The following is a 12,957-nucleotide window of genomic DNA, read 5'->3' on the forward strand; positions in this document are numbered from 1 at the left end:
GTTTTATTTCAAAGTCACTAAAATAATTTCTCTTCACTTAAATACATTGTTATATTAAATAAATATATATATCCCATTACCCTTGTGGAAAATTAAGGCTTTCAGTGTTATAAGTTTAGCAGATTTGTGAGTTTGCTTAAAAGCTTTATAACTCACAGTGCACTCATAGCCATCAACCCTAATGTAGGTGAGTCTTGCTTAGCTCCGTACAACCTGATAGAGGAGAAAGTCACCAAAAGAATGATAAAATAAAGGAGACTATGAAAAATAGGAGCACAACGATCAGCGGGACATTGATACACTTTCATATGGGGAGTTCCATGTGAATTTGAGTAATTATAAAATTGTCACTTTTTGTGTAATTTCTAACCTTCTAAAATATACTACTAACCACTCACTAGACACAATTTGAATAACTTTTTTTTTCAGATAGAATAATATGTAAATATTTAAATGATTTAGGAAATAATGTCATGATACAAACTATAAAATTCAATTAAAATCATTCATTACAAAGGAAAAACACTTCACTAAATGACATTTCACTAGGGAAAAATTTTGAAAGCATTTTTTTTCTATATTGATTTATAAGAATTACAAATATTCTCTTTTTCTGTTTTTGTACCTTGTAACTTGTTATAAAACAGATTACCATTTCAGGGATGCCTGAGTGGCTAAGTTGGTTGAGTGTCCAACTCTTTATTTATTTTTTTTAAGTTTATTTATTTTTTAGAGTGTGCAAGAGAGCAAGCAAGAGTGGGGGAGGGGCAGAGACAGAGAAAGAGAGAGAGAGAGAGAGAGAGAGAGAGAGAGAGAGAGAATACCAAGAAGGCTCCCCGCTGCTATTGCAGAGCCTGACACAGGGCTCCATCTCATATACAGAGAGTCTATGGCTCCATCTCATAGAGTCTATGACTCCACCTCATAGAGTCTATGGCTCACTCTTGATTGTCGGCTCAGGTCATGATCTCACGGAGGTGAGATGAGCCCCGTGTTGGGCTCCCTGCTGGATGTGGAGCCAGCTAAGACTCTCTCTCCCTCTCTGTCCCTTCCCCACTTGTGTGCACACACTCTCTCACAAAGATATGTATTACCATTTTAGAGCTGATTTATCATTGGCAGGTCCACAGATGCTTGGCTTAACTTCCCCATACAGCTTTAAAGATGAAAATGTCAATCTATATGGTAACTAATATAAATGTATATTAAATCTAAGGCTTATTTAAATTTGATCTCACAATTCTTTTCAAAGAATAAGCTATACATCAATAACACCCTCATCATCAATTTAAACACCTTCATTTTTTGAGAAAAATTACTTTTTTTCTTAATTTATTTCATTGGACCATCATATGCTATATTTTCATAGCAGTCCTATGTAGCATAGTCAAATTATTTTTTATCATAGTTTGTTTTCAGTTCATACCAACTAAAATTTACTTCTCATATTATTATATTATTTCTACTACCAAAGACTCAAATGATATAAAATATGAAGGCTCCTTGGGAATTATTATACTATCATATGGTTTGACCCTTAAAAATTACAGTATAATATTAGACATTATTAATTTTGGTAAATTGATTTGAATAAATAATTGGATGATATTAGCTTTTAAGGTATATTAATCACATGGCTCCTTGGTGCTGTGAAGATGACCTCTAGGAACATCAATGGACTATGGTGGACTACAATTTCGGTAGTCAGTATGAAGTGTCCCCAATTACAACCAGATAGGGTATTTTTGTTCACCTATCCTTTACTAAAACTGATGTTTGTACTTAGGATTTGGAGGATGCCATTATATGATTATATTGCATTACAGAGTTTTGAATATCAATGGCCTCAGTTTGCTTCCTTTTATTTAAAATAGTCTAAAGAACCAGAATTGAACGGACTTTAGGAGGTAGTAGTACCACTTCTTCCTTTTACTTTTTGTCAGTTACTAGCAAAACTGGCAAAATGAAAGGTTTTTTTTTTTCCCCTTCACAGGTTTGGGATGAAAATCTTGCAAAATCTGCAGAGGCTTGGGCAGCTACTTGCATTTGGGACCATGGACCTTCTTACTTACTGAGATTTTTGGGCCAAAATCTGTCGGTACGAACTGGAAGGTAGGAAGCAGTTTCACTGATACAGTTCATCCACATGGTTTATTACTTATGAATCCCAAGGGGTAGTGACACCAATTTCAAGTAATATCAGCAAATATTTATTGAGTGCTCATTATGTGTCAAGCAATGATGCTTGGCCTATGACTGTCTCAGATGTCTTCAAGGATTATTTATTTGGTTTAAAGGGCCTAAGGAGACCAGTTTCCTATTTCACCTTTGGAACACCATTCCTTGGCTGTATTCTTCACTAACCTCACACAGTCTTTGAAAGGATTAGATGTGTGCTATATCCTATATCCTCAAGAAAAGTTTTGACTGTGGCAGAAGCCATTTTTGTGTTTATGCAACTTTCCCATGATTGCATATATCTGTATGTGTATGCCTGTGTGTGTTATACAAAATATTTATATTTACATGTACATATATATATATATATATATATATATATATATATATACATGCAAGTATGTGCAGCTATGAGAAAGGCTGTCCCCAATGAGAGGATAACTTTTCCACCACTGTGGAATGCCATCATCCAACATTTCAAAGACCCATTCTCTTCCATATAGAGGAGAAAAATCAGGTGTGCTATTATTACAATGAAAGTAATTCAAGTTTAAGGGAAAAAAAACACACTAAGTTCTAGTATCACAACTACATTTGCATATCTAATTTTTAATTATATATATGATTCTGGTGGGAGAAACTTTTGATATAGATAAAACAAGATAAAGATGAAGATTCTTGAAATATTTGTACTTCGTTTTTTGAAACAACCAGACATACTCTTAAGTGAGTATAGGCTCACCTGCTTTGGTCCCGGGTATTTTCATGCTTGGCCCTACTTGGAGGAATAGAGGATTCTGCTAGGTGGTGATGGTAATTATGAGGCATGGATTTCCTCTTCATTCAGCATGAATAACCAGTAAAAAAAACTAATTAACTTATAATTTAACATGAGTCCACTATATATTACCACTACTGTATTCTAAGTTGTCATTGTTTTTCTTGATATCTAGATATCGCTCTATTCTCCAGCTGGTCAAGCCATGGTATGATGAAGTGAAAGATTATGCTTTTCCATATCCTCAGGATTGCAACCCCAGATGTCCTATGAGATGTTTTGGCCCCATGTGCACACATTATACGCAGGTTATTTAAATTGTCTTGTTAAGTTTTGATTCATAGTTTTAAAAACGTTCTTGCTGTTTTGGGGAATATGCCTTTTCTTAGCTTTAACTTCAGTAATGACGTATTGGTTTATTTTTGCAGATGGTCTGGGCCACCTCCAATCGGATAGGATGTGCAATTCATACCTGCCAAAACATGAATGTTTGGGGAGCTGTATGGCGACGCGCAGTTTACCTGGTGTGCAACTATGCCCCAAAGTGAGTACTAGGCTGGATTCTACTTCCTGGAACCTTTAATGATGTTAAATAGCTCCAGTCAGATAATTGTTTTAATATGAATAAGGCTTAAGTACAATAGCCTCTAATTCTCAAATCTCCCTTCACCCCAGTATATCTGAAAAATACTGAGATGAACAGTTATTTTTCACAAAGACTGGTATTTGGGGCTAAAATTTTACGCAAAGTAATTTGAGGTATGGAGATTCACTAAATTCCCTTCACCATCTTTTTTTAGTGATGATAACTGTAAAATAAACACTGTACTTCCAGGCTTTCGATAGCTCTATAAAAGTTATCAGAAAAGAATCTCATAGGGACTTTATCAACACTGCAACATTCCCATCTATCAGTACTAGAATGTTGGCTTATTTTTTTAACTGGGAAAGCAAAAGAAAGCCCTTCTTCCTTCTTTCTTTTAAGAATAAAACTAAAAGTTACGGTTTACTAATTTTATAGATGGCTAAGGAGTCATTTATTACTGGAAGGGAAAATTTAAATGCTATGACTTCTTTTTAAATGAAAGGTTTGTCATGATTTAAGTTTCAATATTGAAAGTTAAAAATTTTTTCATTAGTTCTATCTTATGGAATACATAAAAATGTATTGTGAAAATTGATCAAGGATTATAAAATATAGTCATATTTATAAATATTCTTTACAAGATGAGAATAAATAAGCCTTTGTTAACATTTGATAAAATGCCTTCTTGATAACAATACTTCTTCAGATGATAAAATGTTCCAGTATTTATACATGAGTCTGTTCCCATTTGGAGTAAATACCAAAATGTGCAAAGGATTTATGACACTCTTGGTGTCTTCCAAAGTAAGTTCCAAACAAAGATTTTCTCTGACTTTGCCAATATGGGGAGGGAATGAGAAAACGTTTCACAAATAACTGCATTACTCATTTATATGGTAGTATGCCAGTTGCAGTGTTTTTGCAAAGTTAGAAAAATAGTGATTTTCCCCATGGTCCCCCTTCACAATTATTAGAATAATAAGGTTTGGAAAGTAAAATGTGTCTGCATTACCAAAAGCATTAAAATTGTGCATTTGCTGGATATTTTCAGTTTCACACTTTATATTTTCCTATTAATCCTTTACCCTTCTTCCTGACATAAATAGGCCAAGTAGTACTCATATGGTAAAAGAGACTTGTGTTTCAATTGTTTGTTCTGTTTTTAGAATTTTCTAGTATTACTGATGAGATATCTGATTGTTTTATGGGTACAAGAGATTAATATATTGTGTTAATATGCTTTATTTGTTATAAATAAGAACCACTATTTTTAAACCTAGGCAATGAAGAAAGTTGTAAATTCCTAATATTTGAGTGTGAATTTTCCGATGCAAATATAAAGTTATCTCATGCCTGTTTTTGGGGAGTGGGGGAAAGAGAGAGAGAGAGAGAGAGAGAGTTGGAGTGAGAGAAGGAGACAGGGAGGGAGAATTTAATTAGATGGAATAGGAAACAAAAAATAAAAGGATTAATAATATACGTTTATTAGTTGACTGATTTACTATTGAATATAATTATCCTCTATTTGGTAAAAATCTGTGATTTATATAAAAGTTTGTAATGTAATATGTAATACTTTTTACATGCAATATAATTATATTTCTAAGTTTATGTTACCAAAAATATGTGCTATATAATTTCCAAAGGTATGTATAATAAAGAGAAAGATATGAAATCAAAATAGCATATGCTTGGTCCATATACATTTATAGCTTTGGGTAAAGATACAGAGGGAAATAAGATTATGAATATAAAATAGGAGAGATTAGGATAGAAGGGTGAGCTACACTCATAAGAGCACGAGCTTCTTGAGTGTTTCTGGGTAAGCATGTGACATTGTCAAATTATACTCGAGGAAGCTTATCCAGAGGGCAGAGTATAGAAAGAACTAAACAGAGGTGGACGCTCTTGGAATCTGATGACATTTTGTAATATGAATAGCTAATCAGCATGTTTTTTATGTTTATAGATAAATTTTCCTCTATAAATATTTTATAGATCAAAGCCTGAATTTTTAAATGACTGATTTCAGTAGATAGTTTATGTAGGTACACTTTAAGTGTCACTGCTTGGTCTTCTTTAGGTCTTAAAGAAGATGAGAACCACCTGTTTCATATTTTAGCCTCTTACCTACTGTTGTCTTATCTTCAACCCTGATTTTTACTATTGACAGGCAACCAAATTTTCTCCTGACCATTCAATTTCCTTCAAATTGCTGGCTATCTTGCTATTTCTTAGTACTCTAGGTACCATGCTACTGAAAATAAATCTATTACTTTCTTCATAAATGAACAGTAAGGCATTATGGCTATTTTTAACTGTCATGAGTGATGGCTTTAATGTATTACTATTATCATGGCTATCAATACAGATAAAAATATGGTTAACACAAAACAATTTAGTCTGTTTAGCCTTATCAAAAAACAAACTGTATTACGAAGAACGAAAGCTATGAGTTTACACATGACAAAAGGTTTTGAAATCACCTTTAATTGCTTCTCTGAGCCCTTAGTCTCTTACCATGAGAATGGAGTTTTCTGTATCTCATTTTATAAATGTTGAGAACTTAAAATGTTTTACAACTTTAGAAACGAATCTATTCGTTTTGTGCTTATGACAACTTCTTGCTCACCTCATCATTTCTAAGCCTCCCAGAAAATACTAAGTACATGTATATATTATCATCTTTAACATTAGTGGGAGTTTTAAAAATGGGAGTATGTCCTGCCAATGTGCTCTAGAAGGCAGTTAGTTATAGGACAGAGACAGATGTGGTGACTGAATAAGCATCAGGCCTTGCTTGACATTAATTATGTCACTATTCATTGTAGTGCTTTACTTCTAGTCTGTAAATTAAGATAATATTAATTTTTGCAGAGAGAAAGATTTAAAAAGTGAGATTTAGAGAATAATACATTGCTGAATAAATAAGAAATGGATACAATTTTCAGTGCCTTCCTAAACTGATTAAACTTCTCAAAAAAGATCATTACATGTCAATACATGTGGTCATGTGCTTAAGGACAATCAAATTGTTCTAAATGGGCATTAATATAGCACTTACATGTTTTTTTTTCTTCTTTCTAGGGGCAATTGGATTGGAGAAGCACCATATAAAGTAGGGGTACCATGTTCAGCTTGCCCTCCAAGTTATGGAGGATCTTGTACTGACAATCTTTGTTTTCCAGGAGTAACATCAAACTACCTATACTGGTTTAAATAAGCTTATCTTTTCCTTCAGGAAATAGAATGGTTTCTGGGAATAGGCATATATATATATTGAGTTTTGCACATAGTATACATATTTTATAATAATCTTGTTTTCCTTTTATTATTCATTGTATAAATTTGTGTTTGTCTAGTATGTTTGCTTCATCTTGAAGTAATCAAAACATCCATTTCTATCTTCTGATCTCTAAGCCCAAATTAAAATACTGTAGATATAGTATTGACATAGTTGATGCATCCAATCCCAAAACTTGCTTTCCAAAGGAATTATGTTATGTTTGTAAGGAATAAAATATATACTTGACTTATATGTAGTGTGCGTGTATATAGATACATATATACATATATGTATATTTATATACACGCACACTACATATAATAGATGATGTAACGCAGACAATAACGTGATTTAGTAGTTAACTTGAGGGAAATTTTTAAAAACACTATTCTGAAATATATATGAGGTGGTGGGACATCTTCAGCACCCATTTCTATAATTCCTACAAAGTGATAAATTGCAAATAATACTCAGTGATATCTGGACATAATAATTTAATTGATCACCCAAGATTTCATTCTGGAGGTATATTTTGTCTTATTTGGGTTCACCAAAGGATATGCTCAACTTATGTAAGTGTCAAATCATGCTTTTTGTTTAATCACTTTTATTGAATCAGTTAATCATGTGTCGAGTGCTTACTGTGTGCAAGGCACTCTGCTCGTTATGTTCTGAAAATGCAAAGATAACGAGATACAGTTCCTGCCTTCAAGAAGCTCACAAAAATATTCAGAAAATAATGCAGTTTAATGATTTTGCTATAAATTTACAGTTTTTTTTTAAATTGATTTTAATGTAAGCTTGAGGAAGTAGATGCCACCATGCTCACCTGTTGGGGGAATAGGTGGTAAGACACCCAGTATAATATGTGAGGCTTCTGATTAGCATGAAAATGTAGCTACAATGCTTGGAACTAAAAGAGGCAGGACAAGAATTAACTGCCCAGGGATTACTGTATTAGAGTAAATAGTTGTGACTTTGGAAGACAGAAAACAAAACGCGGAAAAAATTCTGAGAAAGCCCAAGAGAATTAAGGTATGAAGTCACAGAAATACAGTTACTGCACAAAAAAATATAGGCGGAGAGCTTCAGAAGGGCCTATCCTGAGAGTGTAGCATATCTTGAGGCCCGTCAGCAGAGGGTAAAGGATGCCAGAAAAAAAACAAAAACAAAAACAAAAACAAAAACAAAAACAAAAACTGGAGAGATGCCAGGACACTTCTGTCTCTTTATGTCATTATTTGGTGAGAATCAATCCAATCACCATGAGCCTTTGAGCATCACATTAAAGATCCTGCACGCACACCATAGTTATGGCTTTGCAGAGTAGCCCTCTTCAGATGGTTAGCTAAGGACTACTTACCAAATCTTATTTCTATGTCTGTGAAGAAGAATAATTTTCAGTCCTCCATTAAATTTGATTGTGGAAGTCCAATCAAAGTCACTATGAAAATTTCACTCATATGATTTTGGAAATGTGGTGTTTCCTCATTCAGGAAACCGCTTTAGAGAGAAAAAGTCAACATCTGGGTCAAGACACTTATATTAATTTTATGTGTGTGGTGGGGGTGAGTGAGTGAGAGAGACAGGGAGAGAAAGAGATTCAAGTTATGTAAAGCTTCCATAGAGTTACAGAGTAAGCAAACAGCGTTAGTTCCAGAGTGCAAATAACAGAAGGAAGCTACTTGTTTAAAATTCTCTACACATTTGCAGTTTCTTAGGGTGGATGCACTGAAAGATGAGTTAATTAAATCCATTCAATGAGGGAAAAATCCACCATCTGGAGTTTAGGTTTACATGATGACAAACAATTGGCCTGATTCCTTTTACAAATTGAATGTGGTGACCAAATGTTTTCATATCATAATATTCTGCTTTTGTGGGCACATATATAGACTTTACTAAACATAAATATGTTTGGAGACTAAAACGGAGAACAGAAGTAGTTGTAAGACTCGGCCCCCAGTCTAACTTTTATCTAACTAAGGGCAATTGGAGCAAAAAGTAATTAGTGGGATGTTTACTTGGTTTATCTAGAAAGTATTTCCATCCTTCATTTTCCTATATTAGTTCTACGGAAGTAGCAAAAGTACTATTAAACAAAGATGACTGTTCTTAGTTCCAGTTCTGTTGCTGGACTACTTGTGTGGCTCGGTTTCTCAGTTCTGAAAAAGAATAATGATATTTGCTACACATTTCACAGAGATTCCTAGGAGGCTAAAATTACCATATTAATAGAAATTAATGAATATGAAAAGCATCATTAACATTATGAAACTTATTTGGGATAAAATTAAGTCTTATGAGCTTCTCTTTGGCAGAAATTTTGTCTGATTCTTTGTGCTCATCCCAGTTTCTTGTATAGTGGCTATAATACAGTAAGTGTTTAATGAATGTGTCTAAGAATATATTTTTAGAATTAACTAAAAAGTCTAGAACAGTGTAGAGGAGTCCCACCTTTCCATGTTTTATTAAAACAAAAAAAAATGTCTTAAATACAAAGCTCTGAATGCATCAAAAATCCAGATAAATCATCAAACATACCAGATGAAGACTAGGGTCTCTGCATGTATAACTCATACCACAGTCCTTTCCAAATCACAACTAGAGCTAGACATTTATTTATAATTTAACTACTCAGCTGAAAATATAACGGGTATTTTTGTTATGCTATCTGTACTTTTTAAAGTTAGTAATATAAAGTAGCCATGTGAAATGTTTCATTTTCCAGGCTAAAGCAAATGAAAATTTGCTGGTGTCAACACCATATGTCATATTTTTCACAGCATTCAACCGTGGTGCTAAGAGAGCTATTTCTCGCTGTAATTCCCAGGGGCAGAAAGAGTCTGGGTAGAAGATATTTCTTAAGAGCAGCTTTAAATAGTCAATATTGAGGTTTTCATTTCAAATGATTTCATTCAAAAGAAGTCGCATCCTACATATTCTACATCCTACATATTCTACGTATTCTTCTGATCCTCTATGGTATAGATTTTTTATCACCCTTTATTCAGTAAAAAAGTAAAAAATTTCTGTCACAATATAGATTTTTTTTTTGGCTTTCATGTCATCAGAAGACTGAAAAATGACAATTTTAGCTGTTACTCTGATGGATTTCTTTATAGAATTGTATTTGAGGACTTGTGTAGGCACAGTCTTAATGTCCCTGGTGAGGACAGATCACCTTTTCAATCTGCTTTTCAAATGTGGTGGGAACAGTTTTTATTATTATCATTTTTGTTTCTGTTCAGTAGCCTAAGGATTGGGACTTCTGTGGTCCTTCAGGGGATCCCTACTGGCTTCGTTTGGCTGTGGCGCCATAATGTTCCCTTGAAACCTTTGTGGAAATGTTCCTTTGGAAGCTCCGTGCAACTTCAGCACAGAGCTGACCAAACACTAAGGCAAGTTCAACTACTACAATTTATTCCGACTATTTGAATTGAAACAACATGCATTTTTCTCATTAACACATGTGTTAAATCAACTTATAACATTCACCTAAGCAAATCTAATACACAGTTAGGCCAGTTGAAGTGTTTTGTGAAATGCTTATGAAATGAATATAGACGCTAAACAGATCATTTGAATGTGTCCAGGAAGGAAAGTAATGCTCAGCCTGTGGTATATGTTCTCCCCCTTGTATAACATCATTCCTTATGTTCCTCAGTATCATAGGATGCAAATCTAGACATAAATGGAAGCTTTTACCTACCAAAGTGTTTAGGGAGAGTAAAGTTAGATTTTTATCAATGTCTAACAGTATATTTGACTATATATATATATATTTTTTTTGTATCATTATATGTGTGGGGAAAGGCATATTTAAACCCATGCAAAATGACTTTTTAAAAATTATGTCATGATATAATTTTGACTTATGAGAAGTCAATCAAAACCTTAGGAAGTTTAACAATTCACTCATTAATGGTGCTGAAAATCTGTTAAACCACCATATCCTTACTACAATTTTGAGATTTCTTTTTAGTTAAAGTTTTTATTAAGTGTGAACTAGCAATATCGATTCTGGTGCTAAATATATGGTGCTAAATGAATTGTTAGTGTTAATAGCTTCAGTAATGCTCTTTTTATTCATTGTTAAAAGTATTATCCATTTAATTCCTGATTCAGATATATTAATAAAATCCTGTTACCCATAAATAGGCCAGTGAACTCTTTTTTGTCTGACAGTCCAACATTATTTAGATTTTACAGAATTTAAATACATATCTTTAGAGGTTATCAATTTTCTTTTTAAGGCCTTTTTTAGCTTGGCCATATCCAAGTCCAAATACCACCTGAAGGTTAGATCACACCTACATCAACCATGCTGTAGGCACTGGCGCCCTCTGGTGATTATGAAAATAAATTTTTGATGGCTGCTTGGCCTGCAAGAAAAAGCCAGTGTTTTCTTCAAAAAAATTTGAAGTTGCACAGTATTAGAATTCTTGCATACTTCTTAAATCTGACAGCATTTGAAAATTCTTGCCTTTATTGACATAATTTTCTAAGAGGATAAAAGAGAGAATATATCTTGGCATTCACTTTCCTAAATAATGTTTTTTAATGATATTTTAGTTCTGAGGTGCTTATCGAAGTGTTTTTTTTTTCTTAACTAAGTATTGCTAAAGTATATTTTTCATTTAGTTTACATCATAAATACAATTAGAATTAAAATTAACAAAATTATAAGTGTGTCTCATTTCAGAAGTGTTTATTTTTATTTGGCATAGTACATAAGATTGAAAGGAGATGTGTTAAAATAATTAGATTATCTCTCCATTTTTACTTGTTGGTCTAAAATTTGATAGTGTTCTTTGGTCATAGTATTTAGCTAATGATAAAATTGTATTATTCCCTTCAAAGTCCTTGTAGTCTAACAAATGTACATAAAAGCTTAGAAGTTTATCACCTGATATAATTAATGAAGACAAAATTCTTAGGTAAACTTCTGGTTGAGGTATGTCATTGACATTATATGTGTGTATCACATAATTGTGATGATCTGTTTTGATGGAAATATTTCTTAAACTATGTTAGTACAACCAAATGAGATATATTTTGAAGCAGTTTTCCATGTTAGTATTTTCAAACTTATTTTAAAGCAAGAGAATACTTTTTATGATCTCAATTGTATATAAAACTCTAACATATGCTACACATAAAATGAACCTGCTTATACCCAAGCCTTCCCCAGTGCCTGGGAAGTTTCTTCTGAGAGGCCTAGGAGTCCATCAGTTAGAAAAACATGAATCTAAAATATCCAATTCCCCCCCATCCATTTTTCTCTAATATAATCAGTTAATTAAAGCAAGAAAAAATTTGAGGCACTTAATTATTTCAATGATTCTTTTAAATACCCACTTCACTTTGCACATGTTAGAAGTTTCTGGTTTGATGAAGAATTAAATGCTGACTTTAACTGGTGCTTGGATATAGATCGTGGGATCTTGTGTTTTGTTATTTGACAAACAGAATTTTGGTATCATAGTAGTTTGAGAATTGGAGACAATTGTGGTGCACATATGAAAATAATGCATTTTTAAAGCATCTAAATGTTTCAAACATGTACATAATCCTAAAATATACTATATCGTTTTAAATTTTTTAAAAGATTAATTTGGATGTTTTATTCACTTCCTAACACTGTGGCAGTGAAAGGTGCTCTGATGTTGTGATATAATGTCATGAATGTGTGCATACATAAAACCTGTGTAAACCTCTGTTCTTATAAAGCATAACAACTGTAGCTTTGTGAGCTCTGCTGTACTTATATTCTTTCAATAAAATATTATAATTAATAATTTTGCTTTAAAAGTATATCTAATTCTTTTATTTTCAATAGAGTTTTTAAAATAAATCTAGAACTAGATGGCATGATAATTTTGGTAAGGTATTAGGAACTACTTTTCTAAAGCAACAATGATTATACCTTTAATACATCACTGAAATACACCAAAAATCTTCTATTTTCCTTTTTTCCCCTTTCTTCTTTTCCCTGCTTAGTTCTTTCCTTTTTCCTTTTTTTCCTTTTTTTCCAAAAAATAGTTGGAAGTAAAATACAAAAGACATTTCCATGGAGGGAGAAGAAAAGAACAATATATCAAGAAGTTCTGGCTGAGGGAAATTGCA

At 32.9% G+C, this 12,957-nt stretch overlaps 1 protein-coding gene across 1 annotated transcript in view; it reads left to right on the top strand.

The window, feature by feature from the left end:
* Positions 1-12,629, top strand: part of PI15 (peptidase inhibitor 15) — a 31,409-nt gene extending 18,780 nt beyond the window's left edge. Inside the window, exons 3-6 of the mRNA XM_019453309.2 lie at positions 1,994-2,112; positions 3,132-3,264; positions 3,385-3,500; positions 6,630-12,629. Coding sequence (XP_019308854.1) covers positions 1,994-2,112; positions 3,132-3,264; positions 3,385-3,500; positions 6,630-6,765 — 504 coding nt within the window. The 3' untranslated portion in view covers positions 6,766-12,629. The remainder of the gene's footprint in view (positions 1-1,993; positions 2,113-3,131; positions 3,265-3,384; positions 3,501-6,629) is intronic.
* The last annotated feature ends 328 nt before the right edge of the window (positions 12,630-12,957 follow it).

Source organism: Panthera pardus, unplaced genomic scaffold (genome assembly GCF_024362965.1).
Source record: "Panthera pardus isolate Hobbes unplaced genomic scaffold, ASM2436296v1 HiC_scaffold_7, whole genome shotgun sequence".
Taxonomy (NCBI): Eukaryota; Metazoa; Chordata; class Mammalia; order Carnivora; family Felidae; genus Panthera; species Panthera pardus.